General features: G+C 47.2%; 1 protein-coding gene across 2 annotated transcripts in view; it reads right to left on the bottom strand.

Annotated features, from left to right (window-relative positions):
• The window catches only part of EMC1 (ER membrane protein complex subunit 1), a 40,705-nt gene that overhangs the window by 14,263 nt on the left and 10,252 nt on the right, over positions 1–16,190 (bottom strand). The window contains exons 9-14 of one of the 2 annotated variants that reach the window (XM_044278624.1): positions 15,645–15,716; positions 3,557–3,601; positions 3,353–3,475; positions 3,162–3,258; positions 425–541; positions 268–276 (exon numbers count right to left, since the gene is read on the bottom strand). In XM_044278624.1, coding sequence (XP_044134559.1) covers positions 268–276; positions 425–541; positions 3,162–3,258; positions 3,353–3,475; positions 3,557–3,601; positions 15,645–15,716 — 463 coding nt within the window. The remainder of the gene's footprint in view (positions 1–267; positions 277–424; positions 542–3,161; positions 3,259–3,352; positions 3,476–3,556; positions 3,602–15,644; positions 15,717–16,190) is intronic. The other variant, XM_044278625.1, reaches the window with a different exon arrangement.

Below are 16,190 nucleotides of genomic sequence, written 5' to 3'. Positions count from 1 at the left end.
AAAATCCAATAATCCAGCACCCAGGAAATCCTGCTAAACCAGCATGGAACAAAAGTAGTTCCAGTAGTCCGAATGGATCTAGTAATGGACAGTGGTGTGGATGCCACTCTGATCAAAGAGGACAGGTGTGTACAGCGAATTTCTAAAACTTTTTTTCATTTTATTAATCTGACATGTATGCTGGATTACTGGAATTTTATAGTATAGTAAAAATATACAATAAAAATGAATTTCACCAATACATCTGATGTATCTGCTCGACATTACCTTGTATAGCTGGATCCAGGACAGCATTAAAGAAAACAAAAAGAAAAGGAAAGGCCTTAACATGAAAACTACAAGCAAGATCAGAGAGCATTAGATACCCACAGAGGGACTTCCAAGCACCCCACAACTCCGCCGATACACCCGCTCACCCCTGTACCTGCTTTTTTCCCAAATTCTCCTTCTAGCTCAGCCTGGGCCCCCGTGAGTGGCAAATCAACCATTTCCATGGTGACCACGTCAGCAAGAGACTCCTCTCGTAGCCATAAGGTCTTCCCTGCCAACAACATAAAAAAATACAATTCAATAATTGAACACTAACAATCCACTGTATACAATAAGCTCCATTCCCAACACTCTTCAGGGTATGTCCACATAGGACGCAAGTTGTGGAGTAAAAATGTGTGGCAACAGCAGAATGCGTCACATGCAGATTTTGCCACAGATCTCTGCCTGTGCATTGCAAAGGGTAAAATCCACATTGGAAATCCACAGCGTAAGGCCTCGTTCACATTTCCGTTTTTAACGGACGTGTGCTGTTCGCATCTTCCACGGACAACATGTGTACCCATTGATCTAAATCTCTGTTCACACGTCAGTAAAAAAAATCAAAAAAAAAAATCAGGGGGGCATGCACTACTTTGGTCCGTGATGCGGACCAAACACGGCCACTGAAGTCTATACAGGGAGTGCAGAATTATTAGGCAAGATGTATTTTTGAGGATTAATTTTATTATTGAACAACAACCATGTTCTCAATGAACCCAAAAAACTCATTAATATCAAAGCTGAATATTTTTGGAAGTAGTTTTTAGTTTGTTTTTAGTTTTAGCTATTTTAGGGGGATATCTGTGTGTGCAGGTGACTATTACTGTGCATAATTATTAGGCAACTTAACAAAAAACAAATATATACCCATTTCAATTATTTATTTTTACCAGTGAAACCAATATAACATCTCAACATTCACAAATATACATTTCTGACATTCAAAAACAAAACAAAAACAAATCCGTGACCAATATAGCCACCTTTCTTTGCAAGGACACTCAAAAGCCTGCCATCCATGGATTCTGTCAGTGTTTTGATCTGTTCACCATCAACATTGCGTGCAGCAGCAACCACAGCCTCCCAGACACTGTTCAGAGAGGTGGACTGTTTTCCCTCCTTGTAAATCTCACATTTGATGATGGACCACAGGTTCTCAATGGGGTTCAGATCAGGTGAACAAGGAGGCCATGTCATTAGATTTTCTTCTTTTATACCCTTTCTTGCCAGCCACGCTGTGGAGTACTTGGACGCGTGTGATGGAGCATTGTCCTGCATGAAAATCATGTTTTTCTTACCTTGCAGACTTCTTCCTGTACCACTGCTTGAAGAAGGTGTCTTCCAGAAACTGGCAGTAGGACTGGGAGTTGAGCTTGACTCCATCCTCAACCCAAAAAGGCCCCACAAGCTCATCTTTGATGATACCAGCCCAAACCAGTACTCCACCTCCACCTTGCTGGTGTCTGAGTCGGACTTGAGCTCTCTGCCCTTTACCAATCCAGCCACGGGCCCATCCATCTGGCCCATCAAGACTCACTCTCATTTCATCAGTCCATAAAACCTTAGAAAAATCAGTCTTGAGATATTTCTTGGCCCAGTCTTGACGTTTCAGCTTGTGTGTCTTGTTCAGTGGTGGTCGTCTTTCAGCCTTTCTTACCTTGGCCATGTCTCTGAGTATTGCACACCTTGTGCTTTTGGGCACTCCAGTGATGTTGCAGCTCTGAAATATGGCCAAACTGGTGGCAAGTGGCATCTTGGCAGCTGCACGCTTGACTTTTCTCAGTTCATGGGCAGTTATTTTGCGCCTTGGTTTTTCCACACGCTTCTTGCGACCCTGTTGACTATTTTGAATGAAACGCTTGATTGTTCGATGATCACGCTTCAGAAGCTTTGCAATTTTAAGAGTGCTGCATCTCTCTGCAAGATATCTCACTATTTTTGACTTTTCTGAGCCTGTCAAGTCCTTCTTTTGACCCATTTTGCCAAAGGAAAGGAAGTTGCCTAATAATTATGCACACCTGATATAGGGTGTTGAGGTCATTAGACCACACCCCTTCTCATTACAGAGATGCACATCACCTAATATGCTTAATTGGTAGTAGGCTTTCGAGCCTATACAGCTTGGAGTAAGACAACATGCATAAAGAGGATGATGTGGTCAAAATACTCATTTGCCTAATAATTCTGCACTCCCTGTAGCTCTGTGAAAATCACGGACACAAAACGGATGGCATCGAAAGAAAATGCTCTTGAAATGAATATTCAGCCGTGAATTACAGATAGACAAGATGGTCGGCACTCCAATGGTCGTGGGTGGTGTTCAGTGGTACAAATGTAGCAACAAAGTTGAAGTTAAACCACGGCACTCAGAAGTGAAAATAAACATTCTTTTAGTCCATCCAATATAAATTCAACACGGAGCCATTGGCCAACGTTTCGGTCTATCCTAGACCTTGATCACGGCCGTGCACTATGCACCTCAGGCAGCCGCTTGTACAGCCGTGATCAAGGTCTAGGATAGACAATGGCTCAGTGTTGAATTTATACTCGATAGAAGTGAAAAGAAACATTCTTTTATTCCGAGTGTCGTGTTAAACGTCAACCGTGAATTACAGATGACACACGGAGGGTAAAGCGGACAACAGACCCATCATGGACGCTTTTTTCATGGACGTGACACTGACACGGAAATGTGGACAAGGCCTAAACTGGCATGCAGTGGGTTCAAAATCCACACTGAAGCTCAATTGTGTGGATAAAATGCTAAGATTTGATTTTATAGATATTTTATATGTTAAAGAACATAAATTAATTGATTTTCTGCCATATTTTAAGCCCCAGGGGGTCACCTGGTTGGTGCAGGAACAAGAGCTGGTTGTCCTCGGTTTGTACTAGAGCTCGATAACCCACCGAGTCGTCCTTCTTCAAGAACAGCTGCAGGTACAACTAGAAAACCACAAAGAAAGATGGCATAAGAGAAAAAGAAAAAATGTCGGCTGTAACAGTGCTAGGATGTGGTGGGGTTAATGGCGGCACTCACAGCATCAGGTGTCACACAGCTCTGCTCCAGGGTGAAGGTCATGGTGGTGTCCAGGAGCCTCCGACCACTGTCCGCCATGTACAGGCTGAGGGTGAAGGTCTGTCCGGGACATGACCAGGCATCCTGCAGAAATCAGATACAACATTACAGGGTGGAATGAACCCCTGAGGTACAACCTGCTGCGTATCGTAAGGAGCCAGTTACCTGAGAGCAGCTCGGCCCGGCCGGAATCTCCACTTCTGGGGTTTTCTGCTTTGTAAAAGGAAGAGAAAAAAAAATGCATACAAAAATTTAGGTGGTGAACTGGATTCAATTCCTGCCAATTTTCAAGATCTCCGCTTGCAGTCAATGAACCTAAACATATACATCCAGAGGCTGAAAACCCCTATACACCTCATAGGTTATTTTTGCATTTTAGTGTCAGTGATACACAGTACCAAACTATCAGCACAGGAGAGAAATTTGAGCTGCTGAGGTTTTTAGCCCCATGAAGGACGGACAAAATGGATAGAAAGGTAACAACCACCTAAGCTGAGCGTTACTGGTTTTTACCCTTGAATTTTCCAATTGGATTACAGAAAGCAGACCCCTGACCACATCCTTAAAATTGGGCAATGCACTGATAAAGCGCTCAGACTGATCATCAGGACCATACTTGCTACTGGGGCGCAGAATAAGGGTCCATTCACACGTCCGTAAGTGTTTTGAGGATCCGCAAAACACAGACACCTGCAATGTGCGATCCGCACATCACAGACACTATAATAGAAAATGCCTTTTCTGGTCCGCAATTGCGGACAAGAATAGGACATGTTCTATTTTTCAGGAACGGAATTGCGGATCCCGAAAATGTGGATTTGCATCAGTTTCAGCCCCATTGAAAGTGAATGGGTCCGCAAATTGCGGAATGAATACGGACCCAAATTACGGACGTGTAAATGGACCCTAAAGGGGGAGGTGCAGCACTATACAGAGCTCAGAGAAGGGGTCTAGTAGCGACCGAGGAGAGACACCGCCACTGCTTCCTGCAATGACTACAACCTGCCACCTTTTATGCTCCTGGAGGATACTGAGTACACAAAAGATCTTTGGCAGACCTGCAGAAAAAACAAATGTCTGCCTCCTAAGGACACCAAGCTAAAAACTGATCAGCTCAGTGTCTGCAGGAGGGGTATAGCTGAGAGGAGGAGCCAACACTTTTTTGCTTAGTGTCACCTCCCATGGTCTTCTGTGTCCCCCAATGATATGAGCGAGAAAAGGAGATGATCATTACAGGTGTGCACTGAAGGATGTAAGGAAGCTGCATAGACGAGGGACAGGGAGGATGAATAAGTTCTCCCTAAAGAGGTATAGCCTGTGTGGTCTACAGGGGCTGCTACTAAGGTTACTGGTCATGTACCATACATTGGGGAAACCTGCCATTAGTTAGACCCTGGGGAGTACACAGATCTCATAGGGCCCCATAGCAAAACTTCCTATGGGCCCACCTGCACCTGTATGCGTTGGTCAAACACTCTCAGGCAATGCGTAATGCAGAGTGTGACTCCCCAAATTTATGATAAATTTTGTTGTGCCTTTTCATAGGTAAATGCATTGATATCCAATTTATTCTAGTCAAGATGAATGTTCATCGCCTTTAAGAGCCATGCTCGACTATAGTTACAATTTTGTATGTCTTGAGTAGGCGAAAGTAAGGTCATACAAAGGTTTCTGCTTTTTATTGTTATTCTTCTCATGAATGTACCAGTCTGAAAAGAATCCTCCTTGTCTACTTATACATTTTTGATGGGAGATAAAGATAAGCTCTATGCAGCTGGTGATAATTACCTATACAATTAGGAATTTATTAATGAAGCAAAAAGGAGATTTTTGTGAAACTCACCTGTAAAATCTTTTTCTCGTCTTTTCCATTGGGGGACACAGACCATGGGTATAGCTTAGAGGTATTAGTAGGAGGGACACTATGCAAATGAAAGAGCTCCTCCTCCTCGGGCTATACCCCCAGACTCCACCAGGAGGAACTCAGGCGTTGCACAAGCAGTAGGAGAAGGAGCAAGAAAAAATCATGGAAACCATCGGACCAAGCCATAAGGTCCAACCAGAAACAGAAAAACTGAACTAAAGACCCCTCCTGCAACAGGAATAATGGGTGGGAGCTGTGTCCCCCAATGGAAAAGACGAGAAAAAGATTTTACAGGTGAGTTTCACAAAAATCTCCTTTTCTCGTGCTTTTTTCCATTGGGGGACACAGACCATGGGACGTCCAAAAGCAGTCCATGGGGTGGGAAAAAATACCAGCACCGCCAGGAGGAACGCCCCAACGGTCAAACAGGAACCACAGCCTGCAAAACCCTGCGGCCAAAGCCGCATCAGCCGAAGCCAGTGAATGCAACTGACAAAAATTTGCAAAGGTATGCAAGGACGACCAGGTGGCCGCCGTACACAGCTGAGACGCAGAGGCACGACTGCGTCTTGCCCAGGAAGCCCCCTCCGCCCCAATGGAGAGAACGGCAATTCTAGCCGGGGGAACTCCACCACAAGCGTGACAAGCCGCGGAAATAGCCAAGCAGATCCAGAGCGCCAAGAACGGCGGACGGAAGCAGTAGCCGCGAGACACACCTCCAGGACCCGTACAACATCCAGGGAATGCAGAGTGCATTCCTTGGGGTTAGCCGGAGAAGGACAAAAGGAAGGCAGGACAAGATCCTCATCAAGGCGGAAGGGAGAGACCACCCTGGGCAAAAAGAAGGGGACTGGACGGAGCACAACTTAATCCTGGTGGAAAACCAGAAAGGCTCCTGACAGGAAAGAGCGGCCAGCTCCGACACCAGTCTGACTTAAAAGCTCGTGATGGGACGTGAACTCACAGCCACTGCATAATAGCCCAGAACTTTAATCACTACGCTATGTAGCTGTATCAGAAGCTATGGTCACAAGGAAGTCCAGATGAGAACAGTCAGAGAGACCCTCCTCAAAGGCTCGAAGGGGGCCGACTGCAGAGCGCGCAGAACCAAATTGAGATCCCAAGGAGACAAAGGGGGAACATACGGGGAACCGAATGCGCCACCCCCGAAGAAAGGTCACCACCGGACCCTTAAGAGCAAGGGACCTCTGACGGCCCGCGCCGAAACCTGACCTTACAGGGAACTAAGCGACAGTCCCTGCACAAGCCCAGACTGAAGAAAAGACAGTACCATCAAGATGGAAAACCGAAGGGGAGGGAACCCCGAACCCTCAAAAAAGGATAGGAAGGCCATCCAGGTACGATAGTAAATCCGGGAGGAAGAAGACTTCCCCGGACTGATCATGGTCCTAACCACTGAATCCGAGAACCCCATCTTTATCAGGATGGCGGTTTCAACAGTCACGCCGGTAAACGAAGAGACCGCAAATTCCGGTGGAAGAACGGGCCCTGAGACAGTAGGTCCTGTCCGTCGGGAAGAGGCCATGGGGCGTCCGCCAGCAACCGAGCCACGTCCGAAAAAACCACGCGCGGCGAGGCCACTCTGGGGTGATGAGAACGGTCGGAGTCCCTTCCGCCTCGAACTGGCGTAGACCCTTTGGTAGGAGAGGAAAACAGAGGAGGCTGAAGTCCTGCCACGGAGACACCTGCGCATCCATCCGTACGCCTCCGGATCTCGGGCGCGAGCCAGGACCACTGGGATCTTGTTGTTGAACCCGGACGCCATTAAGTCCACATCCGGACGGTCCCATCTGTGGCAGATTTCCTCGAACCCTTCTGGATGCAGAGACCACCCGCTTGGATCCACCGTGTTGTGGCTTAGAAAGTCCGCTGTCCAGTTGTCCACTCCTGGAATGCAAACTGCTGACAACACCGGAACGTGCGTCTCCGCCCACGTCAGAATTCTCTTCACCTCCTGCATCACCATCCGGCTGCGGGTCCCGCCCTGATGGTCGATATAGGCCACGGCCGCGGCATTGCCCGTTTGAACCCGCACTGGGAGGCCCGCAAGGAGAGAGGTCCAATAGGAGAGAGAGAGCGGAAAAAATCGCCCTCAGTTCCAGAAAGTTGATTGGAAGGCGAGACTCTGCCGCCGACCAAATTCCTTGAACCGTGCGAGACTGGAAAACGCCCCCCCCAACCCAGGATGCTGGCATCGGTGGCGGCGATCGTCCAGGAGAATGCGAGAAAGGAACTCCCCGACCTCAGGTTCTTTGGGAACAGCCACCAAGGGAGAGCTGCCCGAACCCGCTGAAAGGTAAAGGATCTCCTGTTGCGCCAGGCGAGTGTGAAACTGGGCATATGGAAGGCCTCGAAAGAGGCTACCATAAGACCCAGGACCTGCAAGTATTCCCGAATGGAGAGGCACGGGGAGCGCAGCAGATGCGACACTGCCCCCTGGACCTGGGAGGACTTGAAGGCTGGTAGAATACTTAGGCAGCCGAGGTGTCCAAAATCACCCTCCGGAAGGAGAGCCTCTGGGACGGGAAGAGGCAGGAGTTTGGGAAAGTTACCAGCCAGCCGAACCGTTCCAGGGTCTGAACAGTGATCCGGACGCTGTCCGTGGTCTGCGGTAGAGAGGGGGGCCTCTATCCGGATATCGTCCCGATAGGGCAGCAAAGGAATGCCCCTGGTACGAAGAAGCGCCATGAGCGGTCCAGGACCGTGGCAAGGACCCGCGGGGTGGTCGCCAACCCGAAGGAAGGGCGACAAACTGACAGTGTCGACCCATAATGGCGAAGCGCAGGAATCGATGGTGGGATTCCGCAATCGGGACATGTGATAGGCCTAGGAGCAGCAGGGCGGGCTGACTGGGCCCTCTAGTGCCGGGAAGGCTGGTGCAAAGGAAGGGCTCTTTGCGGGCGACCTGAGACCCCCGGCGGAGGAAGCAGGCGACGGCCTACCAGATGAGAAACGGCAAAAGGCATGCAGAGATGAACTCGTCCAGCTGATCCCCATAAGGTCTGGAAACCCCAAAGGGGAGATTAGCAAGGGAACGCTTGGTGGAGGCGTCAGCATCCCACACCTTCAATCAAATCTCTTCGCGCTGAGTGACAGAGATGGCCAACCTGCGGGCAAAGAGGGAAACAATGTCCCTAGAAGCTTCGCAAAGAATCTTAGAAGCCTGAGACATCTGGAGAACCAACTCCAGTGTGTTAGTAGCCGCATCTCGTACCGCCAGTTCCTGGTGGTGGTGTTGTAACCACACCGAGAGAGCACTGGCTACCCCTGCTGAGTGAAAGGTAGGTCACAGGGACGCGCTGCCAGCGAAAAAAGGACCTGGAAGAGAGTCTATGCGTCTGTCTACAGCATCCTGGAAAGAGGAACTGACTAAGACAGGAAGGGCCACATAATTGGCTAATCCGGCCACCGGAGGATCCACCTTAGGGGGAGGAGACACCTCTCCTCGCCGTCAGCAGGGAAAGGAAAGTATATTCATGCGCTGGGTGGTCGAGAACCTTATTAAGACCACCCCAGGCCCTGGACATGACCGCGGAAAAATCCCTCATGGACCGGGAACATGGTAGTCTCCGACTGCCTGGACGGAAAAAGGGGGAACTCCTGACCAGTGGAAGGAGGAGAATCCCCTTGGAGAATAAAGGTGTCTCGGACAGTCACCACTAAGTCAGCCACCCTGGTGGAGAGCTTAGGCGAGGGGTCCCGCTCCATGACCTAATCAGAGCCGGAAATTCTCCTTCAGACTTGCGCTCCCTAAGGGAGGGGAGAGTCGCCCGAACGCGCCTCTAGACGAGGGGGGGGGGGGGGGGGGGAGAGCCAGAGCCATCCGAGGAGGGATGCTGCTGCTCACGCTCCCTGTTAGTAGTCGGGCGTCTTCTGTGGAAAACCACTTAGAGAGGTGGTTGGCGTCACAGGATTTGAAAATGCCCTATAGTCCAAAAAGGACCTGGCTCGTCCGAGCCGGATAATTCTCCTTCGGATTACTCTCCCTAGGGAGGGGGAAGAGCAGTCCGCAAGCGCCACCGGCGAGGTGAGGGGGGTGGAGAGACGGAGACATCCGAGGTGGGATGCTGCCGCTCACGCTGCCTCTTCGTAGTCAGTCACCCACTGTGGGGACCACTGAGAGAGATGGAGTCGTTAGCGCCACAGGATTAAAGGACATGGTTGCCTTGGCGACTAAGACCAATTTAGCGGCCGCGCTGGACATGGCAGATGCCCAAGCGGGGACCGCAGGCCCCCAGGGACGTGGAGGAGGGGGGTAAGGCAGGGATGCAGGTAATACTTATCTGCTCCTGCAGAACTTCTCCTGCAGAACTTCTCCCTCGACTCCAGGACCAGCAGGGATGCACCTCATCAGGCTTCTGACTCCTTGTCCAGGAGTGCAGTGTTCTGGTGGAGGGTGGCAGCAGGAGACCCAGTAGCTGGTGGGATACCGGAGCTGCAGGTCGAGCCCGGATCCACTTGTCTTCTTTGGGGGGCAATGGAGGCAGCCAGGCAGCGTCCAAGGACGGCAGCGGGCATTCCACGGGGGACCAGGAAGGCGCCATGCCGACCTGTGTCCCCATCTAGAATAATATAAACAATTTTTGAAGGCTGAAAGGGGCTTTGAACTCAGAAAGCCTGGACATGGGGCAGCAGCAGCAGTACCACTGAGCTACCAGCTTGCCTGGCACAAAACGGAGTAGAGTGATGAGGAGCTGCACGGCCATGAGCAAACAGAGTCTCCGGTGTAAGGAGAGTCAGAGCGGCATGCCGAGGCTCCGCCTCCCCGAACGCGTCATTATGGCGCGAAAAAAGCGCGCGAAAATAAGCGCGCGCGCGAAAATATGCGCGCGCGAAAATATGCGCGAAAATAAGCGCCGCGCGAAAATAAGCGCGCGCGAAAATAAGCGCACGCGCGCGGAAATAAGCGCGCGCGTGATTTAAACAAACACCATGTGGAGGAGCGGCCTGCCGGCGGGCGCTGAGGGAGCGCAGCAGCCAAGGCCCGACGAGAGAAGCGCTGAAGCCCACAGTTTAAGGGGGAAGAGATGCCAGTACTCCAGTGCCAAAATGAAGAAAGTGCCCCATCAGGATCCTTCTTCAAGTTCACCCAGGTAGCCACAGACAAATAGACACAGAGGGAGGGGGAGGGATTGGGCAACACTTATCTGCTCAGCATGCTCCCTCGATGTCCAGACCAGCAGGGATGCGCCTCTTCAGACTTCTGACTCCAATCCAGGAGAACAGTGCTCTGGAGGAGGGTAGGCAGCAGGCGTCCCAGCAGCTGGTGGGATGCCGGAGCTAACAGGTCGAGCCCGGATCCACTTATCTTCTTGGGGGGAAATGGAGGCAGCCAGGCAACGTCCCAAAGACGGCGGCGGGCACTCCACGGGGGACCAGGAAGGCGCCATGCCGACCTGTGTCCCCATCTAGAATAAAAATAACAAAAAGGAGTAGAATCAGAGAGTGTCAACCTCCTTCACCAGACACTAAGCAAAGACTGAGTTCCTCCTGGTGGAGTCTGGGGGTATAGCCCGAGGAGGAGGAGCTCTTTCATTTGCATAGTGTCCCTCCTACTAATACCTCTAAGCTATACCCATGGTCTGTGTCCCCCAATGGAAAAAAGCACGAGAAATATATAATATGTATGTATTCATTTAATGAGCCTTAGTTAGTCCTTAGTATAAAGACAATCAGTAGGACATATATATATTACTTTATATTATATTATTATATGTTATGAAGACATGTATCCAGTATATTATATATATTTCTCATTAGGAGAATATTAGTCTCTAAAAGAGTGTCTGTAAAGATGTGTATTTTGTAACCATTAATCACATCTTTGGTATGAAAAGAGGAGGTACTGATATCTCTGAGAAAACAAGGCCATTCATATCATTATGGTCCATAAATCAACAGTGTAAGAAACATCCAGAGAGATGCCTAGAGGTCTGTCTCTAATTGCTACAAGTGTCAGAATTAATCCCTATAGCTTTGAATTAAAGCTTCTAAAGGTCAAATGTATAGAATACATTTTATTCAGACTTACATAAGTTAACCCTTTATACTATGATGCAAATAGCTTATACAGCAGTGCCACCTAGGCATCAGTAGGTGACATTATAAACAGTAGCAAAAGTGCATTCTGGGTAAGGTTATGATGTCACATTTTTTATCAATGGTGACGCCCATCCGACAATGATTGGAAAGTTCCAAACTAGGAAGGTGTGTCTAACTGATAAGTTTGTGATCATAAATCACACACAAGAGGAGAGAAAGGGAGGAGGAGAAACGGAAGCTCTCTAGAGGGGTCTATCAAGATAAAAGCCATGGTGAGATGCGCTATGATGGACCACCCAGCTTTCCTAGGAGCAGAAGTGAGATTCCTACTAGGACTTGGTAAGAGACACAGAAAATGATATTTTATTTGATTAAGACTAATTGGATAGTGTGGGTGAAATTATACCATCTAGATTGGCGAATAAATAAATTAATTGATCATCTCCATATTGAGATGTAGTCTTAGGATATTGTGAGGCTTTATTCTACCTGCAAAAGATTCAAGACTCATAATCTAGCAAAGCATTAAATGATTGTGTGTGTATGTGTAATATATATATATATATATATATATATATATATATATATATATAGATAGAGAACATTCTTCACCAAGCTAAATGATGGGTTCCCACAGGAAAGACTTATTTCAAGTCCTTCCCATTTAAGATATGATCCAGCAAAGATCCTAGATCCCTGTTATTTGTCTTAATGGTCTTACCAAAGTTATATGTGTGAAAATAGTCCAGGATGGGGGGGAAGGATACAGTTATCTCTTCTAAGTTATATCCTTGGATGGATTTGCCCATGCCTGAAGTCATGTGATGTGTAGTTGGTTAGAGGGGGGTGGAATGTATTTAGCATTCCATATTGATGTCTAGGATTAGACATGCCCATCCTGATATCATGAGGTTTTCTCTGAACAGAGGTAATATACAGGTCCTTCTCAAAAAATTAGCATATTGTGATAAAGTTCATTATTTTCTGTAATGTACTGATAAACATTAGACTTTCATATATTTTAGATTCATTACACACCAACTGAAGTAGTTCAAGCCTTTTATTGTTTTAATATTGATGATTTTGGCATACAGTTCATGAAAACCCCAAATTCCTATCTCAAAAAATTAGCATATCATGAAAAGGTTCTCTAAACGAGCTATTAACCTAATCATCTGAATCAACTAATTAACCCTAAACACCTGCAAAAGATTCCTGAGGCTTTTAAAAACTCCCAGCCTGGTTCATTACTCAAAACCGCAATCATGGGTTCTGCTGTCCAGAAGGCCATCATTGACACCCTCGAAGCAAGAGGGTAAGACACAGAAAGAAATTTCTGAACGAATAGGCTGTTCCCAGAGTGCTGTATCAAGGCACCTCAGTGGGAAGTCTGTGGGAAGGAAAAAGTGTGGCAGAAAACGCTGCACAACGAGAAGAGGTGACCGGACCCTGAGGAAGATTGTGGAGAAGGACCGATTCCAGACCTTGGGGGACCTGCGGAAGCAGTGGACTGAGTCTGGAGTAGAAACATCCAGAGCCACCGTGTACAGGCGTGTGCAGGAAATGGGCTACAGGTGCCGCATTCCCCAGGTCAAGCCACTTTTGAACCAGAAACAGCGGCAGAAGCGCCTGACCTGGGCTACAGAGAAGCAGCACTGGACTGTTGCATGTCATTCGGAAATCAAGGTGCCAGAGTCTGGAGGAAGACTGGGGAGAGGGAAATGCCAAAATGCCTGAAGTCCAGTGTCAAGTACCCACAGTCAGTGATGGTCTGGGGTGCCATGTCAGCTGCTGGTGTTGGTCCACTGTGTTTTATCAAGGGCAGGGTCAATGCAGCTAGCTATCAGGAGATTTTGGAGCACTTCATGCTTCCATCTGCTGAAAAGCTTTATGGAGATGAAGATTTCATTTTTCAGCACGACCTGGCACCTGCTCACAGTGCCAAAACCACTGGTAAATGGTTTACTGACCATGGTATTACTGTGCTCAATTGGCCTGCCAACTCTCCTGACCTGAACCCCATAGAGAATCTGTGGGATATTGGGAAGAGAAAGTTGAGAGACGCAAGACCCAACACTCTGGATGAGCTTAAGGCCGCTATCGAAGCATCCTGGGCCTCCATAACACCTCAGCAGTGCCACAGGCTGATTGCCTCCATGCCACGCCGCATTGAAGCAGTCATTTCTGCAAAAGGATTCCCGACCAAGTATTGAGTGCATAACTGAACATAATTATTTGAAGGTTGACTTTTTTTGTATTAAAAACACTTTTCTTTTATTGGTCGGATGAAATATGCTAATTTTTTGAGATAGGAAATTTGGGTTTTCATGAGCTGTATGCCAAAATCATCAATATTAAAACAATAAAAGGCTTGAACTACTTCAGTTGGTGTGTAATGAATCTAAAATATATGAAAGTCTAATGTTTATCAGTACATTACAGAAAATAATGAACTTTATCACAATATGCTAATTTTTTGAAAAGGACCTGTATATAACTTATGTTCCTACTTTGATATCCTAACCTAATAATAGCTTGGTTATAATGTGACAAGTTATTTCCACTCACATGTATTGCATAAGCTTGCAATGCTTTATATTAAAGCAAACCTTTCACCTCATTTTCACTTTATAAACTAGCAACAGTACCTTATAGATTATCTTGAGTGTGTTGTTATCCATGTTACTGCCGCTTTCCTGCGCTGTTTATTCATAAAAAAATCGTCTTATAAAGTTCACATTTCGTGCTCCAACAATCAAGCAACAAGTCAAGGGGGTAGCCCTTCCCTCTCCTCTGGCCGTACCGCCCCTGCCCTAACGCCGCCTCTATGCCCTGTAATTGACAGCCGGCTCAGTCGCCGGGACGGCGCTTCTGAATCCTGCGCATGCGCCGTCCTTCTCATTCGCCTGAAGATAGTGGAGCGCGCGCACGGGAGGGAGAGCAGGCAGGCATCGCGTACGGCGCATGCGCGATTCTGTTACACGGTCGCGCTTGTGTCCGCCAGAAAGACAGGATCGAGCGGCGAATGAGGAGGACGGCGCATGCGCAGGATTCAGAAGCGCCGTCCCGGCGACTTAGCCGGCTGTCAATTACAAGGCATAGAGGCGGCGTTAGGGCAGGGGCGGTACGGCCAGAGGAGAGGGAAGGGCTACCCCCTTGACTTGTTGCTTGACTGTTGGAGCACGAAATGTGAACTTTATAAGACGATTTTTTTATGAATAAACAGCGCAGGAAAGCGGCAGTAACATGGATAACAACACACTCAAGATAATCTATAAGGTACTGTTGCTAGTTTATAAAGTGAAAATGAGGTGAAAGGTTCGCTTTAACGCTATATATATTCATTAGCATGTATCATTGTGTTTATTTCCTTATGTTTATAACCTTGTAACCAATAAATCTGTGTATTATTGTATAATGCAGAACTACATGTTTATCATTAACGTCATCTCACGTCAAAAAGAACTTATTTATCTGAGGAAATAGTCGGACTCAGATGTGAATTGTATCAATTAGTTTGTCTACAATTCACCAGGTCATGATTTTAAGAATTTATGACAAATTGTCTTAATTTTTTTATGGTTAATTATTTTTATGACCATAATTAATAATTCTTAATTGAATTATTACTTTCCGACAATGTACAATTTGGAACCAAATTTAAATGGAAAAAAAAAAATTTATAATAAAAAAAAAAAGTCACTTTCTGCCTCAAAAGTACTTTATAAAATGAGTCTCACTCTGAACTTCAGATTTCTCTGCATCCTTACGCCAGACAACAGGTGTAAATGCACAGATAAATCTCCTGCTTCTTATCACACAGCATACTATAAAACTGTCTGCCAGCAGCCACCACTAAGGGGAGCTCAGCGCATAGAAATATATATTGTTAGGACCATTAGAGTCAGTGAAAGCTGTAGAATCTCTATGCACCCCTCCCCCCAGCAGCTGCTGCCAGAAATGCAGTGAAAATGTCAGGTAGAGGAGAAGCCAATCAGCGTGGGGCACACACTCTCCAACCAGCCTGCACAGCAGTTGTATAGTGTGCCTCTATGGTAGGTATGCCAGATAATACTTTTTTTTTTAAGTAAAAACTAAAAAACAAATTAGTAAGCACCACCCTAGACCCCCAAACTTAGTGACATTAAAACATCCACTTTTTTTTGGAACATCTGGGAAGGTTTGATTGCTATAATTTTTTTTCCTATTTTCTATACCTGTTGTCTATATCTGAGTGCGTCCTATAGAATCAATGATGAAATTTGAGTGTGTCCTATGGTCTTAAAACATTTATCAGTGTAATATGTCACTGCACGTGGCACTCACCGCGTCGGTCTTGCACTGCAGAACTGCAGCCACGGACTTGTCACCCGTAGAAGCAAAAGTAACCAGATATGCCTAGAAAGAGAAATGTTACGCGCTCGTTACCTGCCACCTCCACATTTCTACCAGATGAGCCTTTAAAGGGGTTGTTCAGGCAGTATATAGTGATGACCTATCCTCAGGATAGGACATCGATATCTGATCGGCAGTGGTCAGAACACTGGGCCCCCCCCGCCGATCAGCTGTTTGAAGGGGAGGCGGCGCTCCATGCGAGTGCTACTTACTCTTCATTACACTGCGCGTCGTCTCCCTTGCAGCGGCAGCGTAGTTTAATTACAAGTATTCGCTCCATTCAAGTGAATGGACCCGGTACTTGTAATTACACTGCTCCGCAGAGGGCAGTGTAATGAAGAGGTAGCAGCACTTGCATGGAGCGCCGCCTCCTCTTAAATCAGCTTATACACTGCTGGCAAACAGTGGTACTGCAAGTAACAGGAATAACAGGTACTGCAAGGAAAAGAACAGAATGTGCTAAAACGTGAATGGATG

Source organism: Bufo gargarizans, chromosome 2 (genome assembly GCF_014858855.1).
Source record: "Bufo gargarizans isolate SCDJY-AF-19 chromosome 2, ASM1485885v1, whole genome shotgun sequence".
NCBI lineage: Eukaryota > Metazoa > Chordata > Amphibia > Anura > Bufonidae > Bufo > Bufo gargarizans.
Note: the sequence above shows the minus strand (reverse complement) of the source record. Positions and strands in the feature narration are given on the sequence as shown.